Source organism: Recurvomyces mirabilis (genome assembly GCF_035927965.1).
Source record: "Recurvomyces mirabilis strain CCFEE 5264 chromosome Unknown scaffold_15, whole genome shotgun sequence".
Taxonomy (NCBI): Eukaryota; Fungi; Ascomycota; class Dothideomycetes; order Mycosphaerellales; family Teratosphaeriaceae; genus Recurvomyces; species Recurvomyces mirabilis.
Window position 1 is genome coordinate 207,555 of NW_027041949.1, and position 21,349 is coordinate 228,903.

The following is a 21,349-nucleotide window of genomic DNA, read 5'->3' on the forward strand; positions in this document are numbered from 1 at the left end:
AAAGGTGCTAGATGCATCGTAGGAACCTACCGCGTCGTCAGCCCGGGGCGATTGATTGATAAGGTTGGTCATCTAGGAGGGAGGAGGAAGTCGAAGGCTTCCCTCTCATAAGAAGACCAAGTCTATGCCTGAGGCTTCAACCTGGCATACTCGTACTGTACTACGGAACATGCACCTCTCAATAATAAGCATAGAAGCACTATAGAGTACTAGCAGGCTGCTATGCTGCTAAAGGAACTTAGACTCTGTCTTGCAGCTTTACAGGCTTCAGCAAAGCTGGAAGTCGGGATCAGGGCCGTCCTTCTGGACTTCGGCCACCTACGACAAAAACATTAGCTTCTTCCCGATTATATTGATAACAGAAGAGTACCGACCGCATCTAACTTGCTAATCGCGGCTTTCTGCTTAGCGTTTAAGGGACAGTACCAGAAGTTTAATTCGCCGTCGCTGTTAAGCGTCTTCTCGATGACAGTAGGATCTGGACCTCCAACGATCTTGCGGATAGCGGCGTCCGTGCTGTTGACCTGGTCTTGAGTGAGCTTCTCTAGCACCGGCCATATCAAGAAGTGATCTAGGCGGGCTGCGGCTGCGGAGTCCTTGGAATAAGATTGTTGTTGTTGTTGTTCTTCGACTGCCGGAGACATGATGCCGATGAGTGCGACTTAGAGTCGATGTAAACGTGGAACACCAACAAGACGAAGCACAGCGCTTAATGAATTATTATGTTCGGCGGGGCGGTTCGCTCCGATTAGTTATCAAGTCACGAACGTTGACTCGAGCGATCGATACAACTGTGTCTCTCGACCAACATGTCTACGGTGGGCGCGCTTACCAGCTGCATATCTGCTTTTCGGTACTGTGCCGCAATAACAACTCTTTAAAGCAGCGACGTCGCATCGATGGAGGATTGGCGCTTGATTGTAGGCGGCCTTAACGATCTGCTCTATATAGCTGTGTCCTAGGCAGAAAGGCACAGTATGTCAAGATGGGACCATATCGGCAACAGACCAGCGTTCCATTGGCCACGAGAGTGTTAGTCAGTATGCCGATATGAAGCAGGTTTAAGAAGAGGAATGAGGTAAGATGTGAGTGTGTTTGGTGTATTGGCGGACATGGCGCCTATAATCTTTGACAGGCACAGTCGTACTACCGAGAATAACTCTCTGAGGCGCTTGAAAGACCAGACAGCCTGTGATATCGGAGATCAAGCCAATCAACACCTGATTAGTGATCGAACTAGGAAGATCAAACTCACAAGCCCACTGTTCCAGGACGCCGCGCCTTGGGAACGGCGAAGAGTCTTAACGTCTTTCGACAGGACTGCAGTCGGTCTGCGAGCCCTCTGAATCCCCTGGACGTAAATATAGCTGTGGACCAGCCACCGCAACTCTATCTCAAACTCCATCTCAACAACTCTACTACCATTGTGACTAGTGGACTTCCCCTAAATGGAACTTTTGGAGTATCCATACATGACCGCGTTCTGCGTGTTCGAGTCACGGCCCATGGCCATCAGGTATTTTTATTCGTACTTCTGTCCTGCTCCGCCAAATTGCAGACCGTGCAGACCGGCAAGCATCCAGATCACGGCGTCCGATTGCTTGCTCTCGCCAGCGCCATCTGATGCTGTGCTCTCATTCGTACGCTCTTCTGCCACAGCATCTAGCTCTTCAGTCGGTACGTTGTCATTGTCGTCTACGGCGGGTCTGGTCTCAGTATCCACTTCCGAGGCATTGGCGGGCGACTGAGGCGTGCCTATGCGGCTGCTAGGTCGTATAACAGTACTTTCCGACGCATGAGCAAGCAAATCCGCACTTGAGTCCGGATCAGTCGTGGTGACGGCCGTCTTATCCTGAAAAAGGCCTGCTAGAAGAGCAGGCCCTTTTCAGCGAGCCCTTTCAAGTAGGCTCGAATCTGCGGCTTATGCTTGTGGATGAAACCACTTCTCACGCCTTCACTAACAAGCTCCCGTCGCAAGAGCCTCCCTACCCCCTTCTGATCATCATCGTATGTGGTCATGGTCAAGACAGAGTCCCCTCGTCGTCCTGCACGTGACTTCGCCGCAAGAGCGTTGACCTCACGCTCACCTACTCGAGCAAAAGATTTCGCAACTAGAGAGATGCAACGTAGAAGAAAGGCAAAACATACAGCAGCAGTTATAAATCTCTGCAGTATGAGACATCCACTGGCCTGCAGGCTGCATCTTGCCAGCTGCTTGGGACTAACAGCCCGACTTGGCATGAAAAACTGGGTCTGGACGGCTTGACACATCAGTGGTTGCTCCCCGTAGTGGATCATCTTGCAGGTCTCTAGGAGGGTCAAGACAGCGCTATATCTCCCGTTCCAAGGAGATACGAAAGTGGCGAAGGCTGAAGCGAATGCGGCGTGGGTTGTCTGATCATTGTTGAGCAGGACGGCTTGGATGTCGTAAAGTTCTATTGCGATGAGGTGGTCATAAATTATGAGCCGGATTTCTGTGGGCAGGTTTCATCAACAGTATGAGCATTGCGCACGAAAGGACGACAGGGACATGTACTTATGGATGGAATCTGTCCTGCTTAAATACTCTGCCTATCTGAGAGAGCCAGCTAGCTACGTAAGACATCTACCTCAGACCGTATCCAGGTGGTTTAGGAGGTCCTGGCGGCGCCGGCGGCAGTGGTGGAGGCGGCGGCGGCGGAGGAGGTGGCGGGGGAGCGGCCTTGCTCGTGATTGTTGCCTTTGTGGAAGACGAAGGTTTTGTTGAAGACGAAGCCCTGCTCGTAGTAGAAGTCATCGAGGAAGCGGAAGTCTTAGTAGAAGTCTTTGTTGCAGATGAGGACTTCGATGTTGATGAGGACTTGGATTTCAATGATGACTTGGATGTAGAAGTCTTGGTTGTCGACAGTGATTTGGATGTGGTGGACGACGTCTTGATCGTGACTGTAGACGTCTTGGTCGTAGATGACGACGATGTCGTCGAGTTTGATGGAGGCTGGCCATACGGAGTGCCTTTGTAAGTCGAGTCGAGATCACCCCACTTGATCTGGCTGAAGATAACATTGGTGGTAGGGTCGTTGGCCTCGATGACTGAAGGACCGCTCTCCTCGGCTGTGCAAGGACCACTGGACCCAGAGTCGAGCCAGGTCATGTTGCCACCGGCGTCGTTCCAGATGGACATGATGAAGACCATGCCGACGTCCAAAGCTTTGCCCATCTGGGCGAGACCACCGCGCTGCTCGAACCAGGAGGAGGTGGAGGCGCAGTAGCCATTCTGTTGACGTTCATTAGTTGTATGCGTAGAGGATTGAATACTCGTCACTTACATCAATAGCAGTGGTGTTGACGCTGCTGCCGTTTGAGGCAGTGTAGGTCTGCGGCTGGTTCTCATATACCATGCCGTTCTGCACGTATTTGCGGACGATGGCATTGAGGTTACCCTGGCTAGTGCCATCATCCGTCTTGAATTGTGTCACGACCGTGAACGGCTGGGTGGTATCGATGAGCTTGTGGTAGCCATAATAATTCGTATCACCCTGATGAACAGTCAGCAATAGGCCCTCAATGGTTTACTACGGATAACAGATATCGCCACTAACCTTATATGGGTTGTTGCCACAGCCCCACTCATCGCACACACCAACTGGCTGGCTGCACTCATCGGTGCTCGTGCATTGGTAAAGACCAGTCACGTTGCATGCGTGCGGGGTGAGTTGAGTGGCAGCAGCATTGGCTTCCCACAGATCCATCTCTTGACAGCATGCACCGAAATTACCACTATTGATGATACCGTTGATGTAGGAGGTTCTAAAGCACTGAGCATCACAGTAGCCAGTACCGTAGGTGGCTCCAGCGGGGTTGCCGGCGCTGCGACCACCATCTGCATCCATTGCGGACATGTAGAGTGCTCCGTTCATACCGCACGGCAGGTTCGACAGGTCGACCGTAAAGGTCACCTCCTGGTTTAGGAGCTGCATAGTCTGGTAGTTCTTACCGGATGGGTCCAACAGGTAGACACGAGGGGAAACGGTCTGCTCGGTGCCGTTGATGTTGAGGTATTGATGAAGATTGATGGTGTCGCCGTAGGTCTGAACGCCATGCGAGGCATAGTCGCTGATTCCCTCGATAGTAGATTTGTTGCCAGTCTGGACGATTTGGTGAGTTAGAGCGTCGAGCACCACAGAGGTCTGCAGCGTCTTGCAGCCATCCTTCTTGGTGCAGAACTGGCTGGTAAGCCGAGGGTGTACCTCAGGTGACGTCCCGACCTGTTGAGCCCTGATCAATGGCAAGAGGGCCAGAGCCGAAAGAACGAGCGAACGAGCAGCCATGGCGAAAAGAGAGAACCAAACAGCTGTGCGCCATCGTTCGTGCCTGGAGAGGGAACCATCATTTTATCTTGTCTATCGTTGCCATTCACTATACATGCGGGAGATACGCAGTTCATCACAAGGCACTGACACTTGGCGGCTGTTGTACTGCAATCTGAGTATTCATTAGCATGTCATTTAAATCCCGCCAGATCTATAGAGATCAGTCCTCGTGGGTTGCCCTGCAGATTTGTGGCGCACGTGCTCCAGGTAACGTGCCGTAAGAGATTAACAAGGCGCAGTTGATGAAGTGCGGTTAATAAAGGGCAAACATCAGCCCGCAAACATCGCGGGCCGACTTTCCCGCCAAGAGAACCGAATGAACTCCACTTCCTCAGACAGGTTTGAGACTCTGCACGAGCACGCCTCGAACATTCTTCTGAGTGTTGGTACAGACGGGTGATGTATCAAGCCGTAACTTCCCGTGCCTCTCGACCAGAGCTCTATTGCAGTTCGGCACACAGTTGGAGATGACAGAGGTATCGACCCAAATGCAAAGTCCAGACTGGACAACCCTAGGACTACGACTTTCTGTCCCGGCCAGCGTCCTCCCGAAGAACAGCCAGATAAAGCCATGTATAATGCATCTTTGTTAGGTGGCTAGCACCACAGACTGCCTCACTTGGCATTTGCTTACAGACGTGGACGCCTTGGACAAGAACTTGCCGGAGTAGGTCGAGACAGGGACACTGGCCGATGGCGTAGGCATCGAGATGGTGTGGGCACCCACTGTGTTCAACATCGACGGCGGAGGCTTTGTGATGTATTACTCCGCTGCGCACGAGGATACTGAAAGCTTTTATGGAAGGTGTCGCACCCGCACAGCTTACTTAGTGGCGTGATGCCGAATTGTTGATGTCGTCAACTATACTTCATAGGTACAGCGACGTCCGCCAGCCCGACTGGACCTTACGTCCCGGACCCTGGCGAACCTTGGGTCCGTCCACTCGAAGATGGCGGCGCCATCAATCCGGCATACTTCCTGGACACCTCCATCTCTCTACCGACGCCATACATCTCGGCAAAGTTGACGGCAACACTATTGGCGGCCTAACGCCCCTAATGCTACAGCAGATTTCGACAGTTGACGGTGTTACGAAAATCGGTGACGCACAGGAGATCTTCACGAATGATCCGAAGATCGATGGTAGGCTCGCCAAGGCGCCCGGTAGCTGCTAGCTGCAGGCGAACATGGGCTGCAGATGTACGTGCTGTAACTATGCGGCGGCCAGCCACGCTCTGCGATATGACAATAGCAGGGGGTCCGATATGGTAACGTACTGCAGGCGGCATGTAACCGCGACCGCTGCGGAGAAGGTCCTGCGGCAGCTTTGAAGCAATCCCGACTGCGGGGCGTCGTCACTATACAGAAGCGTGAAGCAACATGAGCAGAGACATGGGGTATAAACCTTCAAGTAGTGGCAGAATAGTATCAGTACCTCGATCCACCACAGACCAAAGCGATTAGCCTTGGCGCGAATCAGGACATGGACCCCGCGCCTACGGATCCCAACGCCACCCACGGCTCGCCTCAGCACCGTCATGTCATCCACCCTACTTCCCCCTCCTCCCCTTAACAAACCCCACCAAATTCTCAATAACCCCCTCCAACACCTCCTTCTCCTTCAACCCCTCATCCTTCCTCTGCAGCCAATACTCCAACACCTTACTAGCATCTCTGTTCAACCCCTCCAAGCCCGCGACATGCCCCTTCAGCTCGTCGTCTAGATAGACGGACATGGCTTGTGATGTGGTACTACACAGCAGCGCCGCGGCATTGAGGTCGAAGTCGGGCGGTGGCGGGGGTCCTTTGGCCGTTGTTGTGCGTTTTGAGCTTCGTGGTTTGGGGTTGTGTTTTGAGTCGAGGGAGGTACTTGAGTCGTTCGCCAAGGTGGAGTCTTTTAGCCTATCCAGTGTGGTCGACGGCCGCGGTGAGGCTGAGGTAGAGGGGAGATTGATATTCGGCAGCACCAATCGCTTCTGTTTACTAGGCGGGAGAATCTCATCTAAATCCACCGGTACGCCGAGGGAAACGAGGAAGAGACGGCGGATGCGGGAGCGGGTCCAGTTGGGGGGTTGCATGGGTGGGGGGGAGACGAGTTGTTGCCAGAGGGAGTGTGAGCGGTCGGAGAGGAAGGGGGAGGTTTTGGTGGGGTCGATGGGTGCGACGTCTTTGGTATTCGGGAGTGGCGTGGAGGTGGGGAAGATGGCGGTGAGGTAGGGGGTTAGTGCTTCTTGGCGTTGGGTGCGGGTGAGGTTTGAGAGGTTAAGGGGGGGCTGAGAGGAGATTCATTAGTGTTGAGACTATGGTGTGCGAGCTGTACAGTACTTACAAGACCGGCTAAGATATTTGGTATAGCGGGTTGTTTTGTTTGTTGGGGCTCTTCAGTCTCTGCTTCTGCTTCACCCGCCTCGTCAAAGTCACCAAAGTCGTCGTCGCCACCTCCTTCGTTGAATTCATCAAAGTCGTCCCCAAAGCCATCGTCTTCCTCTTCTGCTTCATCTTGGTCCTCACTCTTAGCAGTAGGTCCCCCCTGCTTACCTTCCCACACAGACTTTAGCCAAGCCCCTTGTTGCTCATCACCCTCTACTTCTCGATCGTCATCTCTGAGCACCTCGTTAGCACCTTCCTAGGATAGCACCACCACAGCCAACTCACCTACCCTCGTGAACGACCCCATCCACCGCTATGGCTGGTGCCTGCCTCACCTCATCCGGCTCAGCATCAGCCATTCTCTGCTCCTTTGCTAGTGTACCTTCCACTTCCCCATGCGCAGGTTTGTCATCCACTCTTTCCACAATCGTCTTCGGTATGGATGAGCCACCGGGAGTTGACGGACGGGCAATACCGCTTTCGCTCAGACCGCTCAAAGCACGAGTCCTAGTGGCGCTGCGACTTCGCTGGCCATCGGGTACGATCTCGACTTCATCGGGTACGGCATCCTGGGTTCGGAGATTATAGGCAGATGTACCGGGCACCTCTCCATGAGCTGGTTGATCATCTACCCGCTCGACCCGAGTGACGGGTGTGCTGGGAGCCCGGTTGTGGCCACGAGGTGTGTCGCCTTCGGAAGCGGAGGAGAAGTGCTCGTCTTCGCTGCCGGAGAGGTCATGAGCACCGGGGTCTTGGGTGTTGATGCGGGGTGGTTGGAGTGCGGACATGATGGGCGTGCGTGTACTGTCAGTATGTGCTGTTCGACTTCACATATTATTATTATTATTCATAAGTAAGAGAAGAACGAGGCTGTGCTATGAAGTCGGGTTAGAGCTTGGCTTATGCATTGCCGATGCTTACATGTATGATCGCTCGCTTAACCGAAACCGTCCGCGTACTAGCGCGAAATTATGTCGAAGCTCTCCACGTTCAGCATCGCGTTTCGCAGCCAACGACAATAGCAACACACACGACTATTGACAATAGCTAATTGTGCGATATATTCGACGTGCTTGCTCATAGCCATCTCCGTAAGTACAGCACCATCCTCCTCGCATTATCACCACAGCAGCACACAGATTATCACTCACAAAAACATGGCTCCCCCTCCCCCTCCCCCTCCTCCTTCACAGGTACTGCCTCCACACATTATTGCGCGCCAGTCGCGTCAACCCCAGCTGTTCATCACTAACAAAAGACCCAATGTCAACAGACCCCCTCTCGGTCTAAATCACGCAGCACGACAACAACCCAACCCTTCCCTCAATCTCAACAGCTTCTCCATTCCCGACACCAGCGACCTACTCGAAGCCACCCGACGCCAGGTAGCGGCGGACAACGCGAGCCAGGGACGGCCCTTCTGGACTACCGCAGCCGCCAAGAGACCTGCCGACGAAAACATGGCTTTCAACTTTGGTCAGCAGGCGAGCAGCGCTGGTGCTTCGGGCAGCGCACCCGCCACATCTGGTGCGAATGACGGTGGGTCGATCTTTGGACAGAGCAAGACTACAGCTGGCAGTCTGTTTGGCCGTGACACCAACGCGCCAACCTCGGGCTTCGGTGCCGCTCCTGCTTCCAACGCGGGTGGACTCTTTGGCAATACGAACAACTCACAAGCCAAACCTGCAGGTGGCTTCAGTTTCGGGCAAGCTACAGGTAGCACGCCTGCTTCGGGCACTGCGACACCCAGTGCGCAACCACCGTCGTTGTTCGGCGGCAACTCTGGCTCAACTGGTGGAATGTTCGGCGGCGGCAACAACAACAACAACAATGCAAGCGCAAATCCTTTCGGCTCGTCAACTGCAGGCTCATCCGCTCCGGTAGCCGGCAGCTTGTTCGGCGCCAAGCCTTCGGCAAGTCCAGCTGCTACACCAGGCGAGCAGCCCAAAGCTGGTGGAATGTTCGGGAGTGGAGCGCCTGCATCAAATACTGGTGGCAGCCTCTTCGGTGCCGCCGCAGCTAGCAATCAGCCATCTTGGAGTTTCGGGCAAAATGCACCAGCAGCCGAACAGAACCAGCCCGCCAGTACGCAGAGTGTCTTCGGCCAAAGCACATCCACGACGCCTGCCGACAAGCCATTGTTCGGCGCCATCACCCCTCAAAACAGCAAAACTGCTCCTCCAAGCTTCACACCCGCTGGTAACCCACCGTCAAGCTCGTTGTTCGGTGGAGCGGGCAAGCAGAAGGAGAACGAGCCAGCCACAAGCCAGCCCCAGCAAGGTGGTAGCTTGTTCGGCGCCAAGCCAGCAGCTACACAAGCGCCTGCTTTCCAATTCCCTGGTACAGCTCCTACACAATCATCTTCAACACCTCAATCGAATAATGGTGGTCTATTCGCCCCTAAGACAACTGCTCAAGGTCCAAATGCCACACCTTTAGCGGCACCTAGTCTTTTCGGTGGAGCTGCCCAGCCACAGCAATCGAGCTCGGCTACTCCAGCTTCATCTGCTCCCGCAGCTGGCGGTCTATTCTCGAACCTACACCAGCCTGGTGACTCGGCTCCTGCGCAGGCTGCTGGTCAAGGCCTGTTCAGTGGCGCCAGTGGTTTCAAGCTGCCAGGTGCACCTGCCTCGAGCACAGCGAATCAGCCAACTGCTTCCACAACTTCGGCACCGGCTCCTAGTTTCAGCTTCCCAACAGCTGGGCAGACTACTTCGTCTGCTCCTGCTCAGCCAGCAAGCACTACCGCACCAGCACCATCATTTAGCTTTACTCAGCCTACACCATCCACGACCTCGCAGACTCCTGCTGCTGCACCTGCTCCGGCAGCAGGGTCTGGTGGACTATTCGGTGCTACTGCTCCTGCGCCAGCAGCATCCGGTGCAGGCGGAAGTGGAGGACTATTCAGTGGTGCTGCAGCTCCAGCAGCATCGAACGCGGGTGGAAGTGGTGGAGGACTATTCGGCGCACCTGCCTCATCCCAGGCAGCTCCAGCCGCAAGCAGCGGTGCTCCGGCCGGTGGGCTCTTCGGCAATACCGCTCCAGCCGCTTCTCAATCCACCATGACCGCAGCTCCAGCAGCACCCGCCCTTGCCGCTACAGCCTCCACCACCGGGCCCGCACCACCCCAACAATCCCGCCTCGCATCAAAAAGCATGGACGAGATCCTAACCATGTGGTCCACCTCCCTCGCCACACACCAAAAGACTTTCCAGCAACTTGCCCAGCGCGTCAGTACATGGGATCGACAGCTCGTGGAGAATTCTTCCAAGATCTCCGCGTTGTATGGGAGATGTTTCCAGGCGGAGAGGGATTGTTCCGAGGTTGAGAGGCAGTTGGGGAATGTGGAGCATGGGCAGGTGGAGCTGGAGGCGTTGTTGGACAGATATGAGGGCGAGGTTGATAGGATGATGGAGGGAAGTGGGTTTGGGGAGGGAGGGGGAGGCGGTGGGGGGCCTGGGGGGGTTGATCGAGAGAGGGAGAGGACGTATGTTGATGACTATGCAAAGTACTTATGCCGTTCACGTCCCTTTGCTAACATGGACTACAGATACAAAACCGCTGAATCCTGCTCCAACCGCCTGACGGATATGCACCACTCCCTCACCTCCATGATCGAGGAGATCAACGTCTCTTCCTCCTCCCTCTCCGCTGCCAACGGTGGTAGAAGCACCAGCAGGAATCACCAGGACAATAAGGATCCCCTGGCCGATATCGTGACGATTCTGAATGGGCATCTGAGTCAATTGCAGGCGATTGATCAGGGTGCGGCGATGCTGCAGGGGAAGGTGCAGCTGGCGCAGAGGGAGGCGAGGGGCTTGAGTGAGAGGAGTGGGCTTGGTGGGGGGAGGGGGGAGTGGGTCGAGGGGTTTGGGAGGAGTTATTTGGGGAGGCGGTAGGGGGATACTTTTTTTGTCCGTGAGAGGGGGTTGAGAGGGATGGGCGGAGGGGTGGTGTAAGAATATGTGCGCACTCCAACAAGAGGGAGACTCAATGCATAGGGCATGGTTCGTCGCTCTCGGCGCGCTGCCGCGATGGGAGGTCTGGCGTGCCTGGCGTGATGGAGAATGGGTTGGTAGATGGACCACGCGCAAGGTTTTGTACACAATGCTCGACTGGCGAATCTCGAATGAAACTCCCCAATCTTTGGGCCCCTGCTCCTTTGTACTCTCAAGCTCGGGATCAAGCGACTCACTTTTATGGTTGACGGGATCGATGAACAGACGGGCTCTGGGCGGTGGCGGGAAGACTGATTTGTTCCCTGGTAGCTTCCAAGTTGGAGTATGGACAAACCGTGCAGGTTCGGAAGGTCACAGGTCGATGGCTGTTCAACAGTACAGGGAGCATCTCATTGCAATCGACCGGGTCCCGCGGAAAATACTTGGCAATCTGATCTAGAATTACAAATGTTTGCGAAGTTGTTTAAGGGACATAGGATGCTGTGCTCAAAGTCGGGACCCGCCGCAAAGGCCTTCAGTTGCGCTATCTTGCTATGTGGCGGTTCTGTGGATGGCGTTGGTCGCACTCACATAAGAGTAGAAGGAGGATAGCGAATGGCGTTGAGAGTCCTGCTTGTGGCTACACACGGAACAGTAGAGTCATGGTGGTAAATGGCGATGCTTGCTTCTGACGAGCTTGATGGGCTAGCGCCAGCTTTGAATTCTGAGACACAACCTGGGCAAGCACGACCTTGGTGCTGTCAAATGCCTCTGGCTTCAATCATCTCTGCTTCGGTACGTGCATCTGGACACGAAGCTTCCCCGGCGCTCAGCAATACGTTTCGACCACAATGGCTGCTTATCAGGAGAATGCCTGTCATCTCTTTAAGCTCCCGGCGGAGCTCCGCAACCAAATCTTTGAGCTCGTGTTCGCCGGAGACACATTGGAGGACGGGAGCATCTTCGACCTCAGTCCACTGAAGTGCGATTTGATGCTCACGTGCCACGAGATCTACCATGAGTCCTTGAAGCTATACGAAGCTACTGTACATCGGTACTGGACAACCACCACCTTCACCCTCAATGCTCAAGCCTCCAAAGCAGAATTCGAGTCAGCATTGGCGGAACTCAACGACGCCACACTAGCGAAGATGAGGAAGGCCGAGCTCCACACCGACCTCAACCGACTTCTCAGTCGCGGTCGGTGCTCTCAACGTTATCGCTTCCACCATGTATACGCTAGCCGCCAGCGTCTTCGAGGTAATACATACTCAGTCGACTTCCAGCGATGCGCGCGCCGGAAGTGGGTTCCAGTGAGACCTGCACTAGCTCACATGGCACCGAATGACCATGCGGTACTCGATCGGCCTCCGGAATCGTATATCATAAGTGATCGCGTTGCGTACGAGGACGGCCGCACAAGGCGGGAATGGTATGTGCTGATGGATGTGGACTTGTTCGTGCCCGAGGTTACGCTTGATACCGAGCATGATGGTGAGTTGGTTCCAGTGACGAAGAAGGAATTGTGGGCTTTATTGGGTTGGGGCGTGACAAGGTCTTTGGGTGATGGCGGAACTTTCGTTCTTTGTCTGTAAATGAAGCTGGAGTTGCGGAACGCACCTAGGCCGACTGGGCTGCTCATGACGAACAGTGCAGTCTGAAGGCATCTCCTAGCTCTCACATCGTTGCATTCACATTTCATTTACTTGACGAAGAACAGTGTTTGCTGCTTGTGATCGGGTCCCGCTCGCACTAGCGTAAGCCGGGATCTTGGCAAGCCAGCTTCGGTAAGCACGACATTGCCCACTCACAATGCCTTCTATCTACAACACCATTTCTCTTCGTAGAACAGTGACACATCCAAGGATAATCGACATGATACATGCTACTAAGCAGCAGGACGACTGCCACCTCTCCAGGCTACCGGCCGAGCTTCGCAACCAGATCTATGATCTCGCCTTCACTGGCAATGATGCAAATGCAAACGCCGTCGACCTCTCGCGCGCAGAATCACCCACAATCGACTTGCTCCTCACTTGCCGCGCCATCTAAGACGAGTGCTATCAGCTCTATGCCATTGCGTGGACTCGTTACCGGGCAACCACAAGTTTCAAGATCTACGACATGTGCTATACGAACTCTGCCTCTAGAGCTGCAAACTCCCACAAACCGGCGCTGGCGCAAATCCACGACAAAGTCTTCGCCTGTATCAAAGATATTGAAATACACACAGACTTCGGTTGGTATTGTCATAAGGTCAAAATGAGCGACAGGTTCGCCAACTATTGGGGCCATTTACATGATCTCGATAATCGTGTTGCCGGTCCAGACTCATGGTCCGTCGTCCTAAGAAGGACCAGCCAACAGAATTGGGAGGTGGTAGGCGCGAAGGCGAAAGACAGATCCCCTTCATTGTGGAAACCATGCAGTATCGACTTCCACCCCTACGACAGACCGGGCATCAACAGGGCCTGGATCTGCCTGTTAAATTCCGAAATCCAAGCATCTGCGGCATTGGGTTCGGTGGGTGCGGGTAACTTTGTGCCACTGACGAGGGAGGAACTGAAGGGGCTCAATTTCCTGTCAAGTATTGTCGATGCTGGATAGGAGTATGGTGATGATTTCACATCAAGCGGATTGGATCTTGGTCTGCTTACAGCCCGGGACGTCGAAACAAGATGTGGAGAGCTCCAGTATGTCTGTGAGCCCTTTGTTCATGCTTGATCTGGCGTTCCACCAAAGTCGACGACGACGACTCGAGTCCGTCTTTGTTGCTTACTGGGCAGGATACAAGGCCATTGTATAGTACGCATCATGAGTACTAACAAAGCATCTCCACATACCTATTGACCTACCCTCACAATCGACTTGTGTCCTACCGTGGTTGCCCTGCCTATAAAGTCCCCCCCAATTACAATGCCCTTGGTGTCTACACGTGCCTATATCCTTCCAAACACACTCCGCCTCAAACATGACTTATCGTTCCCTACTTCGGCATAAAATAGTATCCTGTGCGCAAGAAACGATACTGGTTATCGTCTCCTGCACTACAGGATACCACAACAGCCAACCCAGCCGTCGAAGTCAACAACCAAGCGAACCACACAAGCCCTGCTAACCAGCCCAAGAGCAAGAAAGACAGCAGGTATGTCTTCCCATACCTCCACCCCAACCACCCTCCACACCTCCAGCACACCTTCCAATCGCCCCCTAGCGGACTTCTTCTCCGTGACTCCAAGCGCGACGAGTAGTCGATACTCGCAGCCTGAGAGCCACTACGTCAAGTACTCCAAACCCCGTGAGCGAAGTAACTTCTCGGTCAAGACACTCATTGAAGAGGAGACTGTGGTGACGCCTAGCTTGAATCGAGCCAGCACTGCGTCGACGTCGAAGAATGCCCATCCTTTCGGTGCTGAAGCCTTCAACAATCCACGACCGACGCCGCCACTACCATTTGTGATACCGGGGGATCATGATCTCAAGCGGTCACAGAGTAGCAGGGTAGCCCAGTCATCTGCTCAAGCTACGCGAGCACCCGCACCAACTAACACCCAAACAGGGCTGTCCAGGACTCTATCAACTACCCTTCGATCCGGCCTTCGCCGTCTCACCAGCACCCACGGCCGCGGTCCAAGCATCGAAAAATCCACCATCCGGTCGCCTACGGGGTTCAGAGCTGATTCTCGCGCCTATGCTAATGGGGTTCCCATGGATGTGGCGAACGCCATCCCGATAGCTGAAGCACAGCGTAGACGAGCTGAGCTTGGCGACCAAGCTTTCGTGCGTACGGCAGCGACTGCTAGGCCGGTTGGCGTGACAAGGTCTCAGTCAGTCTCGAAAGCTGCATCCGAGCAGAAGATCCCGAGATCAGGGAATAGCAATGCTTCCAAGAAGCAGGCAATACCACCAGCTCTTCCCGCTCCAGCGCATGTTCCTGCTCCGGCTCCAACGGCGAAGCAGAGCAGACGACTCAGCAACGCCAGTGGCATGACAACATGGACGCAATTCGTCGATGCCGGCTTCGCCTCTTCACCAATCCCATCAACTAAGAGCCACAGTAATGTGGAAAGCTGGAACACGATAAACATCCTCAACCACAACCTAACGCCAAGAACGATCCCCGAAAAGTCGTCTATGCTCCCCCTGCCTCTGAACACGAGCAAGGCGCTCCCAGAAGAACCGAATCCGGCACCACCGCATAATTCGATCGCGAGGGCCCGACGATGTAGTTGCGACGCAACTTGCATGGAAGACCTTTATGACGGCTGCGTGAGGATCCCGGATAGACCTGTCAGCCCACCAGCTAGTGTCGTCGAAGCAATCGCCCAAGCCACTAGACTGCGTAAAGCTGACAATGAAGGCGAGGATGAAGAAGATTGGTCATGGTCCGGTTCCAGTATCGCCACCCACATTCCTCCAACAAACCAGCAACTCTACCACCCCAACAACGAAACATCAGTCCGCGCTTCCGACGTCGATGAGGTCCGTCGACTGTACAATCTCAAATTCGGTCGCCCTGGAACGGCTGGGAGCGAGGAGTCGGAGGGAGACACGACGGTAGATCATCGGCTTCATGGGAGCCATGTTTCGATTTTGGTGACTAGTTATCCGAATAATGATACGATCAAGTCTGTGCATCGGAGGGTTCCTTTGCCTGATGCGGCTGGGAGGGTTTGGGAAGGGTTGGAGGTGGAGAGGGAGGGGTGGGGTGGGGTGGTTAGGAGGGAGAGTGTGAGGAAGGAGAGGCAGGCGAGAAGTCGAGTTCAGAGCTCGGCATGAGGCTAGACAATCTTTTGGGGGTTTTCTTATGTGACGTTGAGCTTACCATGGCTTCTAGACACTCGTTTAAGCATCTTTCGTATGTGATGTATAGGTAATGATATGCTGTACGATATTGTAGGAAATCTGTGCACGAATAGAATCGCAACATAAACTCGCAAGAAAGACCTGCTTCCACACAGTCACACGTCCTTGACGTATGCTTCATGTGCTTTGTTTTGTCTCTGTCCAGAATCGAACAAAGATGAGGCCTATAGAACTACATCAGCTACCAGGTCAATATCGTGGGGAATCGAGTGAGTCAAGACGAGAAGGATGTCCTCAGCGAGCTCGTATCATCTCGATCATCCTGGACTCCTGGACGAAGCAACAACGAGGCTCTGGCTATAGCGACCGTTTTGGCCACTCGATAGTTGTAGAGCTGTAAGGGACAGAGTTTTCCATCTGTAGATGTTTATGCGTCAAAGTCGTATCAGTGAGGATAGCAAATGTCTCGATATATGGTCCATGCATGTTCGTGCAATAGTCGGCTGCAGTATTGATGGATATGGTCGCAGAGCATGTGACCTGCATATACTGTAGCAGCTCGTTTGAATGCGGAGGTTCGATAAGGAACATGGATGAGCTCGAAGCTGCAGCACTCATCCAATCCGGCGGCTGAAATAAAAGTGGTCAATGGCCGCGCGTGCTGACCAGATCCTCAACGTGTTGCTGTATTATTATTGTTCTCAAGATCAGCTGTAAGGACACTTGCTATATTCCCGTCCTCAGTCTTATTATCGTCCGTAATATTAATAATATAGGTCCCTACAGTATCATGATTTTGGAAAAGGGAGATTCGCCATCAACCTTTCCACTTCCCACCCCTGCAGAAAGCTTCAAAGGGCTGCTTCGCGAGGTGCCAAGTCGCACTTTCCCCATCTGAGTGGCGTCCCCAACGCCTCCCGACGCACATTATCATTGGTTGGATACAGTAGCAGCTTCCCTGTCCGGACTCGCCTGTCGTGCTCCACCCACTCCCGACCTTCCCCAGCCTGCCCTTCTTCACTAAGCTACGGTGATACCTTGCTATTCAAACACATCCAGCAGTGGGTGATTTGTTCGCTATTTCTTGCTGCAGCAGAAATTGTTGCAGAAGAGTCACGCTGCCTTCACTGGAGATTCTTCTTGATTACTGAGGAGGAATCGCCAAGAACATTCGCTTGTGGCAGCGTCGGAGGAAGTGCAGTGCGGGTGGAGGAGATAACTGTAGATACGGAAGTGTGCTCGTGTAAAGCTTGCGGACAGCTCTCAACGAAGCGAGCGAAGTGACTAGGGGTCTTTGTCGTTGCACAAAATAGCTGGGCGCGCAGATACACAATTGGTGCTACCTGTTAGTGGAGAAGTACACACGAGAGAGAGAGAGACAGAGAGAGTAGGAGGTGTACAGGCACAAGTTTAAAGGCAGGATTCTTCGCGGCGGCGCGAGCACATATTCACACATGGCTGCCGACTATCGGATACGGACGATGAGCTGGGCGCTGCTCTTGCTGTGCTTGCAGACCGTGCAGGCCTTTTACATACCGGGTGAGTGTGGACTACGACTCAAGCTGTAGGACTATACTGATCTATTCTAGGCTGGTCGATCAAATCATATTCCGACGGCGAGCCCATACCGCTATTCGTGAACAAAGTGTACAGCGACAACACACAACTACAATATGCATATTCAGAACTACCTTTTGTCTGCCCGCCTTCTGGACGACAACGGCCTGGGACCGGCCTGATCTCTGGCTCGAATGTCGCGTTGAACTTGGGCGAGGTGCTGCGTGGAGATCGAATCATGGTGTCGGACTACGAGCTTGAGATGGGCAAGGACGAGGAGGTGCACTACCTCTGCGCACACGAGGTAGACCGAGCAGGTTTGCAGCGAGCGAAGGAGGTGGTGAAGAATGGCTACGTTGCTGAGTGGATTGTGGATAACCTCCCAGGTGCGACGAGCTTCGTGACAGTAGACAAGAGCCGAAAGTACTATGCTGCAGGCTTCAAGATGGGCTTCGGGGAGACGTCAATTGTGACTGGCCAACCGACGTACTTCTTAAACAACCACGTCACGGTTGCCATCCGCTGGCATCGTGCTCCTGGCCGAGATGGTAGGCACGGAAAGAAGGTTATCGTAGGGTTTGAGGTGTACGCCAAGTCAATCGAAGCCGGAAACAGAGCTGCGGGCGGCATTCCCATCGATCTGCAGAGTCCACCTGGCTTCGAGCTAACAATGGCGAAGAACGTCACGAACACGACTATGGCTCGCGACAACGATAGCTCCTATGTTCTCCAGGAGTTCGACGATGGTGCGGAGGATGCCAAGTTGACCATCCCATACACATATAGTGTCTACTTCCGCGAGGAGGAGCACATCGAATGGGCGAACCGCTGGGATCTCTACTTTGTCAACCAGGAAGACAGCAATAAGATTCACTGGCTCGGCATCATCAACTCAGTCGTTATCTCTGGTCTTTTAACGGCAGTAGTAGCTGTGATCCTCGCCCGCACAATCCACGGCGATATCAAAGGCTATAAAGAAGGACTGGAAGAAGGCAAGCTCCGCCTCACGAAACGCTCGAGAGGCACGCGCTCGCCACGCAAGAGCTTCGAAAAGGGCGGCCTGCTCGAACAAGTCGATGGCGACTCCTCTTCTGTAGCCGACGACATGAGCTCCGAGGACGAAATACCTGAGGAAATCACCGGCTGGAAACTCGTCCACGGCGATGTCTTTCGCTCACCTGCTTTCGGACACCTTCTCGCTCCACTGATCGGCTCAGGCATGCAGCTCGTCTTCATGGCCACCGGCCTCATCGCCCTCTCCTGCTTCGGCGTCCTCAATCCCTCCTTCCGCGGTGGTTTCATCTCCGTAGGCTTCGCCCTCTTCATCCTCGCCGGAGCTTTTTCAGGATACTTTTCCGCGCGCGTGTACAAGACTTTCGGTGGCACACAGTGGCGTACCAACGCCATCGTATCTGCTACTCTATTCCCTGGACTTCTCTTCTCGACCATCTTCCTTCTTAATCTCTTCGTCTGGGCTCAGGCTTCCTCGACCGCGATTCCACTGGGTACACTTTTCGGTCTCGTGGCGCTGTGGCTTCTGACGCAGCTGCCGCTCGTGTACATGGGTTCTTGGTACGGGTTTGTCAAAGCGGGAGCTTACTCGCACCCCATCAAGGCCAATGTCATTCCCCGACAGATCCCACAACAGACGTGGTACTCCCGGAACGCTCAAGCGGCTTTACTGGCAGGACTGGTGCCCTTTGCCATCATCTTCATCGAGCTCATGTTCGTTTTCCGTAGTCTATGGCAGGACAAGAGCGGATATTATTACATGCCGGGTTTCCTGGCCGTGGTGTCGACGATTCTGATTCTGGTTGTGATGGAGACGACGGTTATCGCTGTGTATATTCAGCTTTGCAACGAGGTGAGTACATGCAGCAACCCACTTCATCCCTTCTCTTCCACCCATGCAAGATGAACATTATCCGCTAACGTTAATTTTGACAGAACTACCACTGGTGGTGGCAATCCTTCTTCATCGGCGGCGCCTCCAGCCTCTGGATCTTCGCCTATTGCGTCTATTACTTTTTCAACCATCTACATATTACCGGCATGGCGTCGACGATGCTGTTCTTTGCCTATGCGTTTTTGGCGTGTAGTGTTTATGGCTTGCTGACGGGCACGATTGGCTTCTTGACGGCGTATGGGTTTGTGAGGAGGATTTATGGGGCTATCAAGGTCGATTAGGGATTTTCTCGCGCCCAACTAAGATGAGCAGCACTTGCGGCTCTCGGTAGAGATACGACCTATCAACTCCGCTGTCTTTCGACATCGTATGCTGGATATCACTATACAGGCTTCTCTATTTTGAGCGATAGACGAGTAATGATAATACGAACACTTTGTATCATCATCAGCACCACTTCATTTCTCGATCAAACCGAATTCACGATGGCTATCCCTATGGGTTCGACCTTTGACGTTTGACACGATAAACTGCTTTACTTATTAAACAGCACAACCTCACCACCTAAGTCACTCCTCCGTATTCGCTCCATCAGCTTCTTCTCCGTCATCTTCATAGCCAGACATATCTCATCAAAACAATGCGTTCCATCTAACCACCCTCGCAACCTCTCCTTCTCCTCCTCATCAAAATCTTCCTCCAGACCATGAGCACTAGCCGTCCGACTCACCTTCTTACTCAACTGCACAGGCGGAGGATCAGAAGGCGGCGTCGCCCATCCTGAACTCAACGCCGCTTTCTTCCATGCGCGCTCGAATTCCCGCACCGCTGCTTCGTTGGGACCTGGGCTTGGATTTGGAGGGGGAGGAACTGGTTTTGCTTTGGATGGAGCCTGAGAGGTAGGTTTGGGTGGTGGGGTTGGTGGTAGGGATGAGGAGCCCGTATTTATGGATTCGGCGGAGGAAGGACTTAATTATGCCGAAGGTTATGAAGCGGCGGATGTCTATGCCGTGGGTGGTGAGGGTGGGGAGGTGGGTGAGGGTGAAGTCGTCGAGGGGCAGGCCGGGTGTGAGGGTGGTGTAGAGGTGGATCAGGGTTTGGTTGGTTATGCTTGGGGATTTGTCGTCTGGGTTGGCGCTTGTGCTGGTGGTGGCCGTGATGTAGTTCCGGCATTCGTCTAGTGTCTCTGTGTCGTTGACGAACGAGGTGAAGTCTGCAGTTGTTGTGTAGATCGCAGCGAAATGGAAGAGGTCGAGAGGGATCACGTAGTCGTGGCGGAGTAGTTCACGGATTCCGCGTTTGACTAGTTTGACTTCGACGTCCGCTTGGGTTGCTATTAGGCTGATGTGTTTGATGCCGTCGAGGAAGGGGATGATCCTCTGTAGGGTGAGGTCTGGTGTGCAGTCCTCTTCGGGCGGTAGTGCTCGGATGAGGAGAGGTACGTCCCATGTTCGGACCTTAGGTGGCGTGTCGGGCTTGGGCGGTGTCTCGAGGCGGAGGTTCAGGACGTGAATGTCTGATACACGGATACATGTTTCGCCATATCTGTTGAGTTGGCTCCTGATGGTCTCCAAGATTTTATGAATGACCCTTTGATCGCCATCCTCGGACAAAAACGTGGCGTTCGTATCCTGGTCAACTTCAGTCTTGTCGTCCCGGTCCTCCTCGGCCGTCAATAAGCCATCTTCGACTTCTAATGCCGTGAAGAATGCCGCCGTCTTCTCCACAACTCGCGTCCATGGTCTAGCATCTACGTCTTCGCGGAGCACAAAGCACACGTTGAACGTGAACCGGTTCCTCTCGTACTTCGGGTCCTCAAGACTGATTGGGTACCCTAGGACTGCATGGCCATTCGTGGTAACTGACAGGGCACGATTACAGAGGTCATAAGGTGGGATGAGATAGGCTGATATGTTCTGGAAGGACAACAATGGACCTTGTCCTGGTCTTGACTCCTGATCCTCTCGCGAGTGGGACGTTACCCAGCGGGATGGGGATTGGTAGATTACTGATGGGCCTCTGGCAGGATGGAAACGAATGTAGAATACTGCTTCGAGCATTACCTCCCCGAGTAGATTCCAGCGGATAGTACGATTTTGAGATGGTCACCGCGATGGGAAGGTGGGATCAGAAATGCTCGGTGGTTGTGAGGAAACATTAATGTAGCTGATTGGCTTGATACGCGTCGCGCTAGCAGCCGGAGGCGACCCGTAACATCAACTCACAACACTTGTGAGAAGTTCGCGTCGCACTTTATGCTCAAAACACTCTACAGTGAGTGTCCATGATCAAGCTTGACGAGATTATGCAGTAAGTCACGAATCACAAAAGTTGGCGAGGGTTGACCATGGGAGGGTATGTAGTGACCACAGATCAATAGTGATTATGCTGGTATTCCTATGTGGCAAGGTAGATATCTATC

General features: G+C 53.7%; 10 protein-coding genes across 10 annotated transcripts; 5 read left to right on the forward strand and 5 right to left on the reverse strand.

The window, feature by feature from the left end:
* Window positions 1-267: 267 nt before the first annotated feature.
* LTS14_006027 (uncharacterized protein) lies at window positions 268-644 on the reverse strand (the record flags this gene model as incomplete). The annotated part of the gene is made up of 2 exons (XM_064838725.1): window positions 268-318; window positions 375-644. 2 exons carry the CDS (start codon window positions 642-644, stop codon window positions 268-270), a joined length of 321 nt encoding a protein of 106 aa, XP_064693550.1.
* An 878-nt stretch (window positions 645-1,522) lies between these two features.
* Window positions 1,523-2,298, reverse strand: LTS14_006028 (uncharacterized protein; the record flags this gene model as incomplete). The annotated part of the gene is made up of 2 exons (XM_064838726.1): window positions 1,523-1,852; window positions 2,149-2,298. 2 exons carry the CDS (start codon window positions 2,296-2,298, stop codon window positions 1,523-1,525), a joined length of 480 nt encoding a protein of 159 aa, XP_064693551.1.
* Window positions 2,299-2,605: 307 nt separating this feature from the next.
* Window positions 2,606-4,307, reverse strand: LTS14_006029 (uncharacterized protein; the record flags this gene model as incomplete). Its single annotated transcript, XM_064838727.1, has 3 exons — window positions 2,606-3,253; window positions 3,306-3,515; window positions 3,579-4,307. The coding sequence occupies 3 exons, from the start codon at window positions 4,305-4,307 to the stop codon at window positions 2,606-2,608; spliced, it is 1,587 nt and encodes a 528-aa protein (XP_064693552.1).
* Window positions 4,308-5,900: 1,593 nt separating this feature from the next.
* On the reverse strand, window positions 5,901-7,508 carry LTS14_006030 (uncharacterized protein; the record flags this gene model as incomplete). The annotated part of the gene is made up of 3 exons (XM_064838728.1): window positions 5,901-6,623; window positions 6,680-6,953; window positions 7,006-7,508. The coding sequence occupies 3 exons, from the start codon at window positions 7,506-7,508 to the stop codon at window positions 5,901-5,903; spliced, it is 1,500 nt and encodes a 499-aa protein (XP_064693553.1).
* A 369-nt stretch (window positions 7,509-7,877) lies between these two features.
* On the forward strand, window positions 7,878-10,619 carry NSP1 (FG-nucleoporin nsp1; the record flags this gene model as incomplete). Its single annotated transcript, XM_064838729.1, has 2 exons — window positions 7,878-10,207; window positions 10,271-10,619. 2 exons carry the CDS (start codon window positions 7,878-7,880, stop codon window positions 10,617-10,619), a joined length of 2,679 nt encoding a protein of 892 aa, XP_064693554.1.
* An 890-nt stretch (window positions 10,620-11,509) lies between these two features.
* On the forward strand, window positions 11,510-12,253 carry LTS14_006032 (uncharacterized protein; the record flags this gene model as incomplete). The annotated part of the gene is made up of 1 exon (XM_064838730.1): window positions 11,510-12,253. One exon carries the CDS (start codon window positions 11,510-11,512, stop codon window positions 12,251-12,253), a length of 744 nt encoding a protein of 247 aa, XP_064693555.1.
* A 667-nt stretch (window positions 12,254-12,920) lies between these two features.
* LTS14_006033 (uncharacterized protein) lies at window positions 12,921-13,265 on the forward strand (the record flags this gene model as incomplete). Its single annotated transcript, XM_064838731.1, has 1 exon — window positions 12,921-13,265. One exon carries the CDS (start codon window positions 12,921-12,923, stop codon window positions 13,263-13,265), a length of 345 nt encoding a protein of 114 aa, XP_064693556.1.
* A 540-nt stretch (window positions 13,266-13,805) lies between these two features.
* On the forward strand, window positions 13,806-15,437 carry LTS14_006034 (uncharacterized protein; the record flags this gene model as incomplete). Its single annotated transcript, XM_064838732.1, has 1 exon — window positions 13,806-15,437. The coding sequence occupies one exon, from the start codon at window positions 13,806-13,808 to the stop codon at window positions 15,435-15,437; it is 1,632 nt and encodes a 543-aa protein (XP_064693557.1).
* A 1,481-nt stretch (window positions 15,438-16,918) lies between these two features.
* On the forward strand, window positions 16,919-19,208 carry LTS14_006035 (uncharacterized protein; the record flags this gene model as incomplete). The annotated part of the gene is made up of 3 exons (XM_064838733.1): window positions 16,919-17,003; window positions 17,054-18,885; window positions 18,969-19,208. The coding sequence occupies 3 exons, from the start codon at window positions 16,919-16,921 to the stop codon at window positions 19,206-19,208; spliced, it is 2,157 nt and encodes a 718-aa protein (XP_064693558.1).
* A 254-nt stretch (window positions 19,209-19,462) lies between these two features.
* NPR2 (Nitrogen permease regulator 2) lies at window positions 19,463-20,987 on the reverse strand (the record flags this gene model as incomplete). The annotated part of the gene is made up of 2 exons (XM_064838734.1): window positions 19,463-19,770; window positions 19,799-20,987. The coding sequence occupies 2 exons, from the start codon at window positions 20,985-20,987 to the stop codon at window positions 19,463-19,465; spliced, it is 1,497 nt and encodes a 498-aa protein (XP_064693559.1).
* Between the last annotated feature and the right edge of the window lie 362 nt (window positions 20,988-21,349).